The following is a 16,541-nucleotide window of genomic DNA, read 5'->3' as shown; positions in this document are numbered from 1 at the left end:
TCACGGTCAGCAGTAAGAGGAAAACTTTATTTGAAAGGTAGGGGATGGCTGGGAATGATACAGGGATTGTGGGTGTTTCCGTGCCTTTAAGAGATACATTCTGGCTTGGCAAGATCAAAGAGGTGGTGCTGTAATTTCAATAGAGTCAAGGCAGCCACGTGCCTTGGCATTCACAGAAACCAGGCTGCCCTTTGAGGGCCTAAACTCCTTAAAACAGCTTCCTGCCCTGTGGCCATGGAACTCTGCTTGAACCCTGAACTGGGAAGCCCACTGTCTGATCACTCCAGCTCACAGTAGCCCCATTACAAAGCAGTCTCCTATAACCTGTCTCCTACGGCCTCTTCCCACACACAGGCTCTATTTTTCAGCAGTAGAGAGAACAAGTTGATTGTCCCCTGAACCAGCTCAATGACTGTCCCCAGTTATCTGAGAATAGAGATCATGTTCTTTTAAGGTCTCCTTGAAATAAACACCCTCCCAGGACACTTCTGGGTCCCCTCTTCAAACTAGTCCCTCATGAAGGGCAGCAGTGAATGAAGAAGAGGTCTAAACCTGACTTGTTTCTCTGCAATGCAAAGGCCTGGGGCTCCCTCCTGATGAGGGAGAAACATACTCCAGGCTGGTCCTGACATCTCTAGGAACTCCTGGTACCCTTACAATCTCTTCATGAGCCTTGGATTTGCTGGGTATGTAGTGTTGCTCTGCAGAGAGCTGTTGGACTGGTGATAGGCAGCCCAGGAATACAGGGAGGCCAGCTGCAAGCATGGCACCTTCATCTGTAACTCAGAGCCAGGTTCTACTGCTTCCTCAAAGGGCAGCAGCTGGCCTGCAGCCCTTACTCACCAAGAGGATCCAGACCAGGAGTCCCTTCAGTCAGCCTCCCCCAACAGTTTCCCTACAAGTCCTGTCAGCAGAACCGTGTCCTCTCAAGGTCCCCTCAGTGTGCCCTAAGATCCCAGAGGCTCAGTCTTTCTGGTCGAGGCTCAGACCCAGCTCCTGAGGACCCAGCAAGCATAGAGTCCCCATTTGGAACTGGGAGTTGCTCATCACAGTGCTAGACGCTGCTACACCATAGCCACATGGTTGTCTCTTCTGACTGGCCTCTTGCTGAACCCTTAGGCCCCAAACTGCTGTAGGGCTACAACTCAGACTGGGATCTTGAGATTCTTGGGCCTTTTCGAATCTCTTTCCGCTTCTCCTCCTTCTTCCGGCGTTTTTCTTCTTCCCTCAGGGCCTTCTGGAAAGGGTCAGTGCTAGGAATGAACTGAGATGAGCAGAGTAATTTGATTTAGTCTAGGAGTAGCAGAGTTTCCGCCCAGTTAAATAATGGAATGTAAAACAAGAAGGTCCCAGAGAAGGCCCTGCCCCCAGGGAGTCCCAGACAAGGAAGCAGATGAGAGGGCTCTGGGAAAGCACTGACTGTATCTTGAGATAATCAGGAGCTTGACAGGCAGACAGGGAAGACAAGAGATTCCAGGCCTGGGGGACAAATGCCAGCTAAGGTGTGAGCTGGAAAACAAATACTCTCTTCAAGGAAGAAGGAGCAGTGTGGCTCTTAGAATACCTGCCTGGTACCCTTCAGGAGCAAAGCAAACTGGGAATCTTAGACTACAGGTGCTGCCACTAGGGAACAAGAAACAGTCCCCAGGAGAGGAGCACACAGGAGCAAAGTAGACCAGAAGAGAAAGAGATGGGACTTCCAGGCAGGCAGGGATGGGAAAAGACAAGGATTTGGGGGCAACTTCAACTTCAATCTCAGGGCACGACTCTCCTCCCTCCATCCTTTTCTGCAAGTCTTATTCGACCCATAGCTTCTGTTGGTCTCTGTGGCTAAGTAACTATCAAACTTGCATCTCTATGTCTATTTGTCTCTGTAACCGATGGACGGTTTCCATGACAACACTCCTGCAGGCCTTTGCACATGCTGTGGCCTAGGCCCAGAATGCCCTTTCCAGCCCTGTCCGCTTTGTCTCATTTGCTCCAACTCTGCGCCCACTACCCTGGGGACCTCTTCCACAGCTGCCTCCTCGCTGGCACCTGCCTCCTCGCTGGCACCTGCCTCCTCGCTGGCACCCACCTCCTCGCTGGCACCCACCTCCTCGCTGGTACCCTCTCTTCCGCTTTGTACTAATTTATTCTTGTTCTCCTCCTTTGTGGTCACCTACAGCAGCATGTTTCGTGAAGACGCAATGCTGGTATTGGATGTTGTATCCACTATGTCCCAAGCACAGAGTCTCACAACAGCATTCAGTGTGCACTTCGAACAAAAATGAACATGAGAATATAAAACACAAAAGTATCCAAAACTCAGACTGTGAGTGGACAAGTGTGATCAAGGTAGGCATTAAAAACAAACTAAGAGTGCCACCTTGTGGCTTAACCTACCTGTCACATACACAGCCATGCCTCTGGGAAAAGGGGTTCAGAGACAGGCCAAACAGCTAGTGGAATGCCCAACTAACTAGAACTAATCCAACCAGGCATTGCATGCACCTCCAGATAGCTGCCACTCTTGTCTCATAAGAGAATCTTCTCACTGAGAGGTTCACGCTGAATACAAAATGGTAGACAGGCTGGGGATCATTTGGATAGCATGCGTAAAGCCCTAGGTTTAAGCCCCAGTACAGGGGGGGAAAGTGGGAAAACTATCGGGATCATCCCTACCCAACAAGAAGGAATTATGTTGCTTCTATAGTAGTGTCTAAGACACTATATTATGATAATGATATTATATGACACTATATTATGATATGATATTATATATTATGATAATATTACACTAAATTTATCTTTTTTTTTTTTTTTTGGTTTTTCAAGACAGGGTTTTTTCTGTAGCTTTGGAGCCTGTCCTGGAACTCGCTCTGTAGACCAGGTTGGCCTTGAACTCAACAGAGATCCACCTGTTTGGGATTAAAGGCATGCACCGCCACTGCCTGACTTTCCTAAGCTTCCCTAAATTTATCTTGGAAGTATTCTGACACCGTCCTGTGTGACAGAAGCACATATGACTTACACTGCGAGAAGAACCTACTTACAGAAATTTAGCATCTCCCTTGGTGCCCCCTTGTGGTGGAAAGAATCTCTCAAGGCCCTGAGCGCCTCTGAGTGCGCCACTTAGTACACCTAGAATCAAGATCTTGTCCAGGACTACTTATCAGGTTATGATGATAGCAAGCAGCCTTGAGGGGTGTACCATTGAGAAGGGGTAGTAGCTACTTTGATGGGAAAACCATATCCCCTACTCCTTCTGTATAAAACAGGAACCTCAGAGGTTCTGCTAGATATAAATAGCCAGGCATGGTCCACTGTGGTTCAGCTGGGTTAAAAAAATAAGGTGCTGAACAGAAATTAGTAAACATTGCAGGTGTGGCCATGTGTGGTGGCATATGGCTCTAGTCCCAGCACTTGGGAAGTAAAAGCAAGCAAATCTGGAGTTGAGGCTAGCCTGTGCTTCATGAGACCCTGTCTCAACAAAAAAAGGAAACAACAGAGAAACCCAGGAAAGGAGTTGCAGGTCTGGCTGCTATCTTTTAAAAGTCATGTGTTTAAAGTTGGCCCTTGACTGGCAGCTGGGAACCATAGTCTAAATAAGTAAAAGTGGTTCACTGTTCTCAAACTGTCTGTGAAATCGAAATGGTTTATGATAAGTTTCCTCCCAGCAGCCTGGAGTTTGGGTACTAGTTAGATACAGGGCACTCATATAACCAACTCCCAGTAAAACCCAGAGCACTAGGTCTCTAGTGAGTTGACAAAGGAAGCTCTTACATACTACAACTTGTTGCTGGGGGAATTAATACATCTGTGACCACTGGACGCAAATGCTAAAAGCTGGTTTCCCATGTGTCAGGGCTGGTGTCAAATTCCAGAGCTCAGGTGATCATCCCAGTCAGCCTCCCAAATAGTTGGGATCACATGTGTGCCACCACAACCAGTCAACAGGTTTCTATAACCTGGGATCACATGTGTGCCGCCACAACCGGTCAACAGGTCTCTATAATCTTGTAGAAACTCCCTTGTCCCACTCACATCTGAACCTTCTGAAGGCTCTAGGTGAAAGAGGGAGTGACTAGAGGTAAGAAAAATTATAGGCATTGAGATGGGACACATGAATAATTCCGCAATGACTCGAGCACCTAGGCAGGGCTTGAGACTCTAAAAGGCAGAGAACACAGTGGCAGGCGCCACTAACCGGCACAGGGTATGTAGTTCCCACCCACATGATGGGGACACTCACACTGGCACAGTCTGTGTCTCATACCATCAGAGGTCTCCTCAGAGTACCTATGCAGCCACGAAGGACGGTACAAACCTGCTTTACTCTCACTCTCACAGGTTAACTATCTGTTATTCCTTTTTTTTTTTTTTTTTTTTTTTGGTTAACAGAGCTTTTCTATGTAACCGTAGCTGTCCTTGAACTCCCTCTATAGACCAGACTGGCTTTGAACTCAGAGATTTGCCTGCCTCTGTCTCCCAAGTACTGAGATTAAAGGCATGTGCCAACAGGACCTGGTCTATCTTTTATTCCAAATGCCCAAGCAGCCTTGGGTTATACGACACAAACAACTGAGGTTAAAATTCTGCAGTTAAGATACCCTCAATGTACTGAAGACTTAAAAGTATAAAGTGGAAGAGAAAGGGCCACAGGAATGTCTGTCCACGGTGGATGACTGTTGCTTTGGGCCTATCGATTGCTTCCTATAATTATTAACGAATACATTCAATGAGATTGGCAGGTAAAAATCTAAATTTTAGGTGGATATAACGGATAATAAACATTGATTTTAGATGATATTCTGACTGTTCAAAATGAGACTCACTAGTCCCCCCAATATTTAAGTCTGGGTTGAGTCGGGAACCCAGAGAACATGATAATTGTAGTCAATTCTGCAGGTTGGCTTTACCCTAGTACTCAGACTACCTAGCTGTGGTGGCTTGTGCCCGTAATCTCAGCACTCGGAAGGCTAAGGCAGGAATGTGGAAAGTTTAACGTCAACTGGGGTTACAGAACAAGACTCTGTCTCAAAACCCAAACCAGCAATCAAAAAGCAATATCTGAGTGCAGCCTCAATAAATGACATGAAACAAACTGAATGGATTTGGTCATCGCCTGTTGGTCAGATTAACCAGGAAGTAGGCTATGGAGTACACCATTTGCGATGGCGCTGGGCATCTTCCTGTGTTCTTGCTGGGGACACTGACAATGCAAAATCTGGGAAGTTCTTTTGTTTGATTAATTTTGTTTTGTTTTAAGGCAGTTTTAGGTCAGGCTGGCCTCAGATTCAGTAGACAGCCAAGATGGCCTCTTGCTCCAGCCTCCTGAGTGCTGGGGTTACAGATGAGGTCCACATCTCTCTTCTAGCAACTTTACCCAGAACGTTTCTCAGGATTACTTTTGCAGAGAGACTTATCTTGGAAGGATGAGTATCTTTCGCTGGATAATGCATAGTCTAGTCAATTCACTATGAAGAAAGATGGCAAACTTTCCAAGCATAGAGGTCTGCAGGCATAATGCAAACCCACTACACACACAGCATCTGCCTGGCCTTCCATGTAAAGATCTGGAAGAGCAGTGTACCCAAGACGATGGGCCCAACAGTCAAGCTACCACTTTTGCTGCATTGAAGAGCGTCTGTGACCTGCTGGCATCTATAAGCAGTAGCAGGCTACTTTGTCAGTCTGCAAGCAGGTACAGCCTTGGACCCTCTGCACGGGCGTCAGTCCTCGTTTCCTAGGAGGGGCCCTTCCTTCCCGTCCTTCTTGGCCCTGCCCTGCTCCCTCTGATCCCTTCTTCCCTGTATGTGTCACCATCTGTCTTCTCAGACTGCAGCTGTTAGCCCCCAAGGCCAATTTTAGAACTCTAGATGAAAGGCATGTGTAGGAGTGAGAACAGAAGCCCCAGAGTACCAGTACCACAGACTCGAAGCTGGGAACATTATCTGACCTCACCTGGTCATTATGACATTCACAACTTGGGGTACATACTGTGCAATGAGATAAAGATGCTCATAGCCACAGGAATCCCACGTCCCCCAATCTCCACTCCATCCCCAGCTACGGTACATATTCAGAGAGGAACGATGACTTGCCAAAACCTTCAGTGACTTGAGTAATGATTTCTGGACCTGTATTCACTGGGGTATCCACTTCCAAGTTTAAAGCTCTCACAGTCTACCCTAGGCCTTAGCCCTGCAGACCCAGCCTTCCATGCCCATCAGACACAAAGCAGTCACAGGACCCAGCAGCTCACCTCTGTCCGGTCCATTCTAAATGGGTTCTGGAAGTCAGAGTCTTTCTCAGCGATCCCCAGCTCTTGGGCCATCTGTGGATGAAAAAGCTAATCACTTTCTTCTGCCTTCTGCTCCCTGACTACCAGACAGCCATTCCCACTATGCATGGACTTAAGCCTCAAACCCAGGCCCAAATGTGGGCCAGAAACAATCCCTAGGGACCTCCAAGTGAGCACAGAACCCCTTGAATTAAGCCTCTATGACCCAAAGTGCCCTGAGACACACAAACAAATGTAACTAAGCATTCACAACTGAGAATAACTGACAGGGCTAACCACAGACAGACACGAGGCTCCAGCCCACCACGTGACAGGGTTCCCAACCTTCTTACCAGTCCTTACTTACCAGGTTGAGGATGGGTGAGTGGGGCCCCTGGTCAAAGACACCTGTCTGATTGCAGAAGCTGATGCCCCACCGGATGAGGACGTTCCAGTTGGAATTACGGTCAAAGTAATAATGTACAATTTTTGGGAAGCGCAGCACCACGTCACCAAAGAAGGCTGTGTTCTCCACCACGTGTGAGAAAGCTGACAAGAGGCTCTTAGTGAGTCATCAGGGTAGTTGCTCTTTTCCTCTTGTCCACCCAGATGGCCCCAGACCTCCTCCAGGAATGGAGGCATTTACAAAATCCCCCAACCAGAGAAGGGTCGGCACCCATGGATCACAGGCTGTGATCCCATTGATGGAATTTAAAGGGAGAGACAATGGCTGTTCCTGTTTTACAGACTGTGTTGGTCAGGAGGTTGATTTGTGGTTGGATTTTTTTTTTCCAACTTGACATAAGCTAGAGTCATCTGGGAAGAAGGAACCTCAATCAGATCCCTCTAATACCATGGTCCTCGGTCACTGTATCTAAATCGGGAAATTAGCAATACTTTTATCTTACCTACAGCCATTTGTCATTTGAATTTGGTCAGTTTTCCCACAAATGAGACCAACAGATCAGTTTACACTGGGATTAGAATGTTCACTCTAATGACAGGTTCCCAAACCCAGATAAGAACAAAGGGTAGTCGTATCTTCACTCCTAGAGCAGAGAGCCCTGCCTAGCACTGGCTGGGCATCACAGGGAGGCAAGCAGAAGCCAAAGATGTGCCAGGCTGGCATTTGAGACATGGACCCATAGACTTCAGAATAATCTTGATGCTCAGAGAACTGAAGAGTTAGTTTGGTTCAGAGAGAAGAGCAAAGGCAAATGATTTGTTCTCTTCCAACTGAAGAACAGAAGCAACTCACAGGCATGAGAGGTGGCCCTCATGGTAAGTCATGGTTCATATGCATGAGCTGTTCCCTCCTCTCAGTGACTCTCAGGACTGGTGAGGCTAGGCCTTTAATCCCAGCACTTGGGAGGCAGAGGCAGGTGGATCTCAATGCATTTGAAGCCAACCTGGTCTACACATCAGGTTCTAGGGTAGCCATGGTTACATAGTGAGAAGAAACAAAAATGTCATCTGTTGGTAGGCATGAGTGAGGACTGACCACCACTGAAGAGACGTTCTTGCGAGAGGGGACAAAGGGACGTGAAACATCCCTTCACCTTACTCACTTTTCTCCCCTTGTCTAAAAAGGGATTTAAGGAGCTTGTATATTTTACTATGGAAGCAAAGAGTACTGGCAATCACACTCTGACTCAGCTATCTGACAGGCCTCGGTCATTTCACCTTCCAACCGAAACAATCCCTACCTGCCCTCCCAAAAAGTAGCTGTCAGACTCTGTCCTGGCCCTCGGTGACGAGGGCAGAAATTCTTCTCTGGTTTCCCTATCCTAAGCACAGGACAACAAAAGGGAATATGTGCAAGGGCAGAGAAGCTGGCTCTGTACCCCAGGAATGTTTAGAGAACCAGAGACTAGGCCCTTATCCCCCCAGGCCAACTACTCAGGCATCACATGAGGATATCCCCAGGGGACAAATGATGAGAACAGAGAAGGGTCAGCTAGAGAATACCAGGGGGGCAGGCAGCAAAGCGAGTGCTGGGGAGACCATACCATCCTTCAGCTTCTCGTCCTGGGGGAAAGGCCCATCGGGGAGCACATTGGCAGCGGTGAGTACTGTCCGGGAGTCCTCCAGCACCTGCAGGAACCCCATGTCTGCTAAGTGGCTCTGTGGAGACCCTCACAACCTAGCTCCAGCCCCAGTTAACTGAACGCCGCTCCCACTCTTCCGCGTATACAGCCACTTCCTTATTGAACACTACCCCGCAGAGAACTCCTCTTCTGCTGGGAGCTGCCCTGTTCCCTGACACACCTTAAAGAGTCCCTTAAGCATGACATCAAGGATCTTATACTGCTGGTGGATGTCGTTCAGCTGGGCCAGGTTCTTCAGAGCCAATAACTGCTCCCGCCGCTTCACCTCAAACATCTTCTTGTCTGAGCACCATTAAGTTAAGGGACTAGCAGAAAACACCTACCCAGGCAATCCAACGGCCCTGACTCAGAGGGTCCCTTTCTGACCTGTGCTACTAAAGCCTTGGATGGCCGTGGCTGGGATGCCCCTGGGAAGAGTTGGACTGCCTGTGAAGTATACAGTTACCGTAATGTACCACTTCTCCAGATCTCAGAGACTCCACACCCAGAAAAGAACCGAAAGCCAACACTCCAAGACCTGGCACCTACCCTCCTATCGCTGTGTCTTCCTGTCGTCTCTCACAGTCATTCATTGTTCCAGGACCTCCAGCAATCCACTTAAACTATAACTTCCCTGAGATGCCCCCGCCAGTCTCCTGGTGCTTCTATCAAGACCTTGCTCAGAAAGAAGGTTCACAGTACAGTGTTTCTCCCAGGACCTCCAGTATCCACCAGAGCCTCCATCGCAGAGAACCCAGGCCATTCACTTGGATGTTCTGGTGGTTTAAACAAGAATGGCCTCCATAGGTTCACATTTAAATGCTTGGTTCCCAGTTTGTTAGACCCTTTAGGAAGGATTAGGAGGTGGAAGTGTGACCTTGTTGGAGGTGTATCACTGGAGATGGTCTTTGAGGTTTCAAAAGCCCACACCAAGCACAGTCTCTCTTACTCTCTGCCTCCTGCCTATAGACAAGGATATAAGCTCTTAGCTACTGCTCCAGTAACATGGCTGCCTGTCTTCCCAAAATGATGATCAAGAACTAATCCTCTGAAACCGTAAACAAGCTCTCAATCAAATGCCTTGGTCATGGTTTCTCTTCACAGCAACAGAACAGTAACTAATGCACATGTTTCTCCTTCTAGCTCTGTGAATGCCTCAAAACCAGGGATGGTCTTGTCTCATCCTTGTGTTGCCTAGACATGGCTCAGAGAACCAGTGTCAACATAAGCTAGTAATCCAGAGTTCTGGAGGATCTGCCTGGGGTCTTACCAGCCAGGCGCTACACATGAACACTCCTCATTTGCAGAGCTGAGAGAAGGGCCGAAACTTCAGTTAACAGATGGGGAACCAGCTCAGGAGAAAACTGACTTGCTCATAGTCTGGCTAGGGCTTGTTTCCTTCTCCCTCCCGTTCTTCCCAACTCTGTCTGCTCATCTGCTCATTCCTGGGATTCCCCTAAGAAGTTATGGGCACTGAAGATCTCATTTACCAGCCCTTCAAAAATCCCACCCAATCCCCAAAGAGATACAAATCTTGAGGCTGGGGTCCACGGTGGTCTTTAGGGTGCCTGTGACTTCTCTGCCAGACAACAGTAGGACAAAGACGGACACGAGGAACTGAAGAAGGTTCATGTCTGAGACTCTGGAGCTACAGGAGTAAACCAGAGAAGGCAAGTGAGTTAGGTGAAAAAGCAACTTCCTCAGACATGACCCAACCTCCAAATACCAGGAATTCAGCTTTGGGAAGCCCTGAAGATCTAGCCAGGACTGGTGACTAGCACACACACAGTATAGGGCCTGTAGGATTGCAGGAGGAAGACAGGAAGAGGGACTTTGGAAATGCTTACAATACTGGATAGGGGCGACTTAGGCCAGAGCTCTAGGATGGAGTGTGAGAACATATGTCTTTATAACTGGGCAATTGTCCCAGCTCTCTAAACCACAGCTTCTTTACTTGTAAAACAGGACTTAGGAGGTCTCTTTCCTGATGCAGAGAGGCAGGTCTGGATGATGTACTATGTCTGGAGGAAGGGGCTGGTCAATAGCACTCCTCTAGTTCTCTGCCCTAGCCTCCTAGGAGGGTATCAACCTGGAACTCTCAGGCAGTGAAAAAATATGTAAAACTTGTGTGGGTTCCCTCCTTCTCCAACTTCTTCCAACATCAGAACAAACACACAAGTAAATATACTTTAAAAAAAAAAAAGACAGGGCTAGGGAGATGATTCCATTGGTAAAGTTGGAACCATGAAGTTTTGAGTTCAATCCCTAGCATCTATGTACACACTGGGCACAGTGCATGTTTGTGGTCTACAGCTGGAGACAGAATGATCCCTGGGACTCAACTAGTCTGGCTGAATCTAGGTGCCCCAGGTGCAGTGAAAGACACTGTCTCAACAAATAGGGTAGAGGGCAATTAAGGAAGATATTTGATATTGACCTCTGGCCTCCACATGCACACACACAGAAGTGTTCACACATGAACACATACACAATTTAAAAAGAAAATGATGAGAAGAAGTTGATCAGGTACAACATTGGCAAGTGGGGGCCAGGAGTAGTGTGGCTCATGACTTTAAGCCTATCACTTGGGAGGCTGAGGCAGAAGAACTTCCTTAAGTTTGAGACTAATCTAGGGAACATGGTGAGATCGTGTCTAAAACTCCAAAACGGATAGGAAAATGGGTGCAAGATGAAAGTCAAGGGAGGTGTCATACTTAGACACCCGGTTTTACTAATGTTTCCATTTGGGGGACAAAAATAAACGAATGAATGAATGAAAGAATGAAAGGCCTGTCCAGAGCCTCACAGTTGTTCCTACACTAAGCCAAACGTCCAACTCAAGTTCAGTGTCTCTTGTCTCTAAATAAGGAAAGGGCACCTGATATGAAAGCTGGCCACACCCCACCTCAACTCAGAGTTTGAATTGCTCAGTCAGAGGCCGTTAGAACCTCTGCCCCGACTTCCTAGATGGGACAGCTGAAGTCTAGAGAAGGACTCCAAGATCATTCAGGACCCTCCACCTCCCGCTTCATGTTCCAGGACCCTAGGGACCCTGAATCAGGCCACAGCAAAACTTAGGTAAACAGAAATTTACCAGACAAACTAAGATAACTCGAGCAGGACAAACGTGAGAAAGGAAAGAAAGAAGCGGACTGTGGGGACAGGTTTGGGTTTCTTTACTGTAACTCTACTATTCGGCCTCTAAACCTCGCTTCTGTCCCAAGCGTCCCTAGACTCTGCAAGCCTCTCTGAACTTGTTTTGAAGAGCCAGTGGAAGTGGCCGGCCGCTGGTTGGTTAGGGCTAGCGAGCCCAAGTAAGAGGATTCCGAGTCTCGAAACCCGGACGCAGGGCGGTGGGCTCTGCACTCCCCTCCCAAGAAGCCGACACCACAGCCCAGCACCCCCGCCACCACCTACCCGGGCCGGCGGTGCAAGGAGATGAGGGCAGCCCCTCAGCTTGCAGCTCAACTACCGGACGCAGCCAACTCCGGCGAAAGCTCGAAACTCTAGAGCACCTGGCCCGCCGCGCAGCGAGACCGACCATTGTCCCGCCCACTGCGCTGCTCCAGACCAATGAGATCGGGCCGCGACCGCCGCGCTCCGCTGACTTCACTTCCGGCCCCGCCCCCACCGGGCTCCGGTGCCTGTCACGACAGCTGTCAGCCCCGGCGGGGTCCGGTCGAAGGCGTCCCTCGGAGAGGCAGATCTCGTTTCTGGTCGAGTTAGAGGAAACTAAACTAAGCTAAGCTGCGGTGGGGGCTTTACTTTGCTTAAAGCGCGTCAGCAAGCCCAGGCCCGAAACCCTGGCTGCCCAGGCGCTGCAAGTGTGATGTCTCATCTGAGTCTTCTTTAAACCGCAGTTCACAAGATCCAGAGAACTTTTGAAAGAACTAGCAGAACTCCTAGTGCGGAACGCGGGCAGCCACTGCTTGCCGCTCCAGTCCACTAATCTCTAAACCAGAGCGCTCTGTTCATACATTTTCAGTTTTGCTCGGAGGGGTGAGGGTTGCGGGAGGTGTCAGGACAGCTAGATCCGGGGAAGACAGGTGGAGTGGTCAGTTAGAGCGCAGAGGCCCAGGCTGGGCTGATAAACAGGTGTGGGCAGAGTTGTCTGCCAGCAGCCAGCGACGGGTAGCTGTTAAATGATCACTGCCCATGTGGGCTTTGAGAGGGCTGGCTTGAGCCAGGGGAGCTGAGGCGGATTTGCTAAGCAAGGCAGGCTGAGGGTTTGGTTGTCTTTGCCTGAGATTTATACCTCTCCCTATGACCACTGGAAGGAAAGTCACCCTCAGAGTTCCAACCACAAGCCCTTGCTCTGCCCTTCCAGCTCAGGGTCCTCTTGTTCTCTATGCACATCTACTGAGAGGCACTTTGCACAGGCTCCTTAAATGCCGTCTCCACTCCGCCTCTCTCCACCTTTGTTAAAACCCAGTGTCCAACTGACCAGTTGAGGAGCAAGTTTCAGAAAGGTGAGTTCAGAAAGAGTGCCCACACAGGAATGTGAACTCAGTTTTATTTCAGGATTCACGGTGGAGTAAAATGGCTCCCAGCAAAGGACTGAGATTGACATTTTTCCATCAACAACTGTCCTGAATTTTTCTAGAGGTCTCCCTTCTTTCCGTGTCTGGGCCTTCATGTCCTTAGAGCTCAGTCTCTGATGTGGGACAGGGAAACAGACACACCTCCAAGGCAGCTGGCAGGAAGCATGAGAGGAGAATAAGAGAGAAATGGAGCTAAAGGGGTAGGGAAGGAAATCTCACACTTCCAGAACCCCAAAGGGCAAGAACGGTCCAACAAGAGCATGGATGTGGGGCTGGAAAGACAGCTCAGTGGTTAAGAGCACTGGATGTTCTTCCAGAGGACCCACATGGTGGTGCTCAACTATCTTTAACTCCAGTTCCAGGGAATACACCCTCACAATATGTACATGCAGGTAAGACCCCAATGCACATAAAGTAGAAATAAATTTATTAAAAAGAGCATAGGTGCTTCTAAAATGGAGAAGTAGTCCTCCTCCTCCACACACACACACACACACACACACACACACACAGAGGCACTATAATGTCTCCAGCGCATCACAACCTAGAAGACTCTGGCCACCAGGACAGCCAGGTCCTCCCTTTTTCCTCTCCTCCTCCCCCCTCCCATGTTTTTCAAGACACAGTTTCTCTGTAACAGCCCTGGCTACCGGGGTACCCGGGAACTCACTTTGTAGACCAGGCTAGTCTCTGCCTGCCTCTTCCTGAGTCCTGGGATTAAAGGTCTGCATTACCAGTGCCTGGTAACTAACTCTCTCTCTCTCCTTCTCTCCCCCTTACCTCCCTCTCTCCATCTGTCTCTGTCTCTCTCTGTGAGATAAGGTATTGTTAAGCCGGGCGGTGGTGGCACATGCCTTTAATCCCAGCACTCGGGAGGCAGAGGCAGGCAGATCTCTGTGAGTTAGAGGCCAGCCTGATCTACAAGAGCTAGTTCCAGGACAGGCACCAAAGCTACAGAGAAACCTTGTCTTGAAAAAAAAAACAAAGATAAATAAATAAGTAAGATATTGTTATGTAGCCCAGGCTGGCATAAAAATTTTAAATCCTCTTGCCTCAGCTTCCTGAGCGCTGAGATTTATAGGTATGTGCTACCATGTCTCAACCCCAGCTTTCTTAGGGACTTACGAATCACCAGCCCTCCCTACTTGAACTAGGGGAAAGAATACTGCTAGAGCCTCCATGGCCTTGGGGATGTTGCCCAGGCCAAAGCGCCTGCCCAGATGCAAGAAAGGATACAGCATGTCTTGAAGGGCTGGCTGGGCTGGGAAGGTCCTGGAACAAAGGCTCTCCAAGGATGCCTGCAAGGTCTGGATTTTGTTGTGGTCAGTCAGGAGACCCACACTCTGGACCTGCAGGAGAAGGGACAGGAGAGACAGGCCCTCTCTAACTGTCCCCCACCAACCATATTCTTGACTTCCCAATGGCTTTAGTGGCTAGAGCTTCCACTCTCTACAGAGAATATGGTCTTGAGGGTCTAGCCTCATACAACTGCATAGCATCCTTTTCCCACTCACCTGCAGGAAGAAGCCACGCAGAGCCTGGAGTGTATCATTTGGGAGAGTTGACAGGTCAGCCAATGCTGCACTTTGCAAAATAAGACCCACCTCCTCACGAGAGAGGATGTTGTTGCTCCGGTACTGCACAAACTAGCCCAGAAGAAAAGCCCCAAAAGTCCATAATTAGAGGAGATGCTGTTTCTGGGCACTGCTGTGCCCAGCACTGAGCAGGGAACACCATTCTCAAATCCAGAGTCCTGCTTTTAAGCGCCGCACTGGTGAGAACGGGTGGGCCTGTCTTACAGGAGAACGGGGCAAATGAGGCAGATTGAGATCCTGAGAGAGCTGGCCTCAGTGACTTCTCCATCAGGCTCCCTCCCCCAGCCTTGCACTGCAAACTCATGGCCAAGATGGACTGCGTGTTGTTCCTATAACCACCCTATGTGCTCTTGACCCTACTACTCCCACCTCACTCCCTAAAATACTGTCTCCTTCTGCCTATTGCTCCATTAAGCTTCAGCTGACACATTACTTACACTTCACAAAAGCAATTAATTTTCTCTCTGTTTTCACCTCTGATTTATTTGTGGGTGAGCGTCACTGTCAACCAGGAGCTTGTTCCTTTGTTCTTCATTCAGCAAGAATTATTAATGTGCCAAATACTCTGTCACTCAAAATATCAAACTTAGCTATTCATTTACTTGTCTTTCTCATTTTCTAGAATGAGGGACCTCTGGGGGCAGAGTATGTGACTCTGGGACATCCTTAGTACTTAGACCTGTCATGGGACAAAGACCCTGGCCATCGTTTCATTAAAGAAGTAAGAGAAAATGTGTCCTAAGGTTAGATGTAGCTATTCACAGGAAGTCCCTGGGCAGGTCTCTTGTCGGGTGAAGGCTGCCATACTGCTCCTTGAAGATTAGGGTCACCTAAAATACCTTTGTGTTTTGAACCTCTTTAGCAACACCCTGCTGATATCTTCCAACCATACGGCTATCCTGTCTGCACTTACCATGGTCATAAGTCTCAGTATCTCAGGTCTAAGGAAGGAATTCTCTCCAGCATCCAAGAGGGTGAACAGCAAAAACCGATTCCAGGGCTGGGAGGCCACATGGAGTGCTGTAAGAAACATCAATCCGCAGATGGTTAATGCTGTCCTTCCAGAGACCCGGGAGCATGCCCAAAGAGGAGTTTCTCCTATTGACTTAAAAGAAAAAAAAGGCTGCTCAGCTGCAGACAGGAAGTTAAACAGGCTGGGTTCATGAGGTCTCTTGCCTGGACTTCTACCCACCTATCTGGACTCTCAGTAAAACAGTCTATCCCATAACTATGAGAGGTAGACAACTAGAAAGTCTCTGCTGCTTAAGAGCACAGTGACCATGGTTAGGCAGATCACTTGAACAGTCTGGTGCTCAGTGCCCATGTCTTACAGTGGGCATACAGAGTCCTCTGCAGGGTTGTCAGAGCACTGGAGCGGTAAGATGATGGGTTGATTCCCTCCCATCTTGATCATGGACAATGAGAGAATAAGGAAAGTTTCTACCAATGTCTGGGCTCCTGGCATGCAAGTAGTCCAGCAAGGCTTCCAGACAGCCAACACAGGCTTGCGACAATAGAGGATCTTTCTGGGGAAACAAAACAGAATTAGAGTCAGGATTTATTTGTTTTCTTTTTAAATATATATTTATTATGTATATAGTGTTCTGCCTGCATGTATGACTGTACACCAGAAGAAGGCACCAGATCTCATTACAGATGGTTATGAGGCACCATGTGGCAGCTGGGAATTGAACTCAGGACCTCTGGAAGAGCAGTCAATGCTCTTACTCTCTGAGCCATTCTCCAGCCCTTATTTGTTTTTCTAAGACAAGATCTCATGTAGTTAGGCTGGCCTCAAACTCCAGGAACATCATATATATATATATATATATATATATATATATATATATATATATTAACCAATAAGGTTTAGTTTTTCAGTTTTTTAGATTTCAGTTTTTCAGATATGGAATACAAACCTGTAGATCACTTTAAGTGCTTGTCAGAATCATCTGTCATGTACAAAGCACAATATTTATATTAAGTAACACCTTTTTGTGAAGCAGACTCTTTTATTTTCCTGAAACAGATCTCACTATTACATTCCCAGCTG

The 16,541-nt window shown here is 48.3% G+C and overlaps 2 protein-coding genes across 2 annotated transcripts in view; both read right to left on the bottom strand.

The window, feature by feature from the left end:
* On the bottom strand, positions 1-11,923 carry Ccdc134 (coiled-coil domain containing 134). The gene is made up of 7 exons (XM_048445071.3): positions 11,770-11,923; positions 9,882-10,000; positions 8,534-8,655; positions 8,275-8,359; positions 6,633-6,814; positions 6,248-6,319; positions 1-1,264 (listed from the first exon to the last, which is right to left on the bottom strand). The coding sequence occupies exons 2-7, from the start codon at positions 9,982-9,984 to the stop codon at positions 1,139-1,141; spliced, it is 690 nt and encodes a 229-aa protein (XP_048301028.1). The 5' UTR covers positions 9,985-10,000; positions 11,770-11,923; the 3' UTR covers positions 1-1,138.
* A 928-nt stretch (positions 11,924-12,851) lies between these two features.
* The window catches only part of Mei1 (meiotic double-stranded break formation protein 1), a 73,864-nt gene continuing 70,174 nt past the window's right edge, over positions 12,852-16,541 (bottom strand). Inside the window, exons 29-33 of the mRNA XM_087898692.1 lie at positions 15,933-16,014; positions 15,402-15,508; positions 14,408-14,539; positions 14,130-14,242; positions 12,852-13,045 (exon numbers count right to left, since the gene is read on the bottom strand). Coding sequence (XP_087754818.1) covers positions 13,000-13,045; positions 14,130-14,242; positions 14,408-14,539; positions 15,402-15,508; positions 15,933-16,014 — 480 coding nt within the window. The 3' untranslated portion in view covers positions 12,852-12,999. The remainder of the gene's footprint in view (positions 13,046-14,129; positions 14,243-14,407; positions 14,540-15,401; positions 15,509-15,932; positions 16,015-16,541) is intronic.

Source organism: Myodes glareolus, chromosome 19, assembly GCF_982192425.1.
Source record: "Myodes glareolus chromosome 19, mMyoGla1.1, whole genome shotgun sequence".
In the NCBI taxonomy this organism is placed as follows: domain Eukaryota; kingdom Metazoa; phylum Chordata; class Mammalia; order Rodentia; family Cricetidae; genus Myodes; species Myodes glareolus.
This window is presented reverse-complemented; position numbering and strand designations above follow the sequence as displayed.

What these genes read in the sequence shown, in the direction of transcription:
- Ccdc134 (XM_048445071.3), bottom strand. Translation starts at nt 9,984, where the DNA reads ATGAACCTTCTTCAGTTCCTCGTGTCCGTCTTTGTCCTACTGTTGTCT. An exon ending in GGACCCCAGCCTCAAGATTT is followed by an intron (nt 8,656 to 9,881) that starts GTATCTCTTTGG and finishes AATGGTGCTCAG; the next exon opens with ACAAGAAGATGTTTGAGGTG. An exon ending in GGACGAGAAGCTGAAGGATG is followed by an intron (nt 6,815 to 8,274) that starts GTATGGTCTCCC and finishes GCCTCTTGTCAG; the next exon opens with CTTTCTCACACGTGGTGGAG.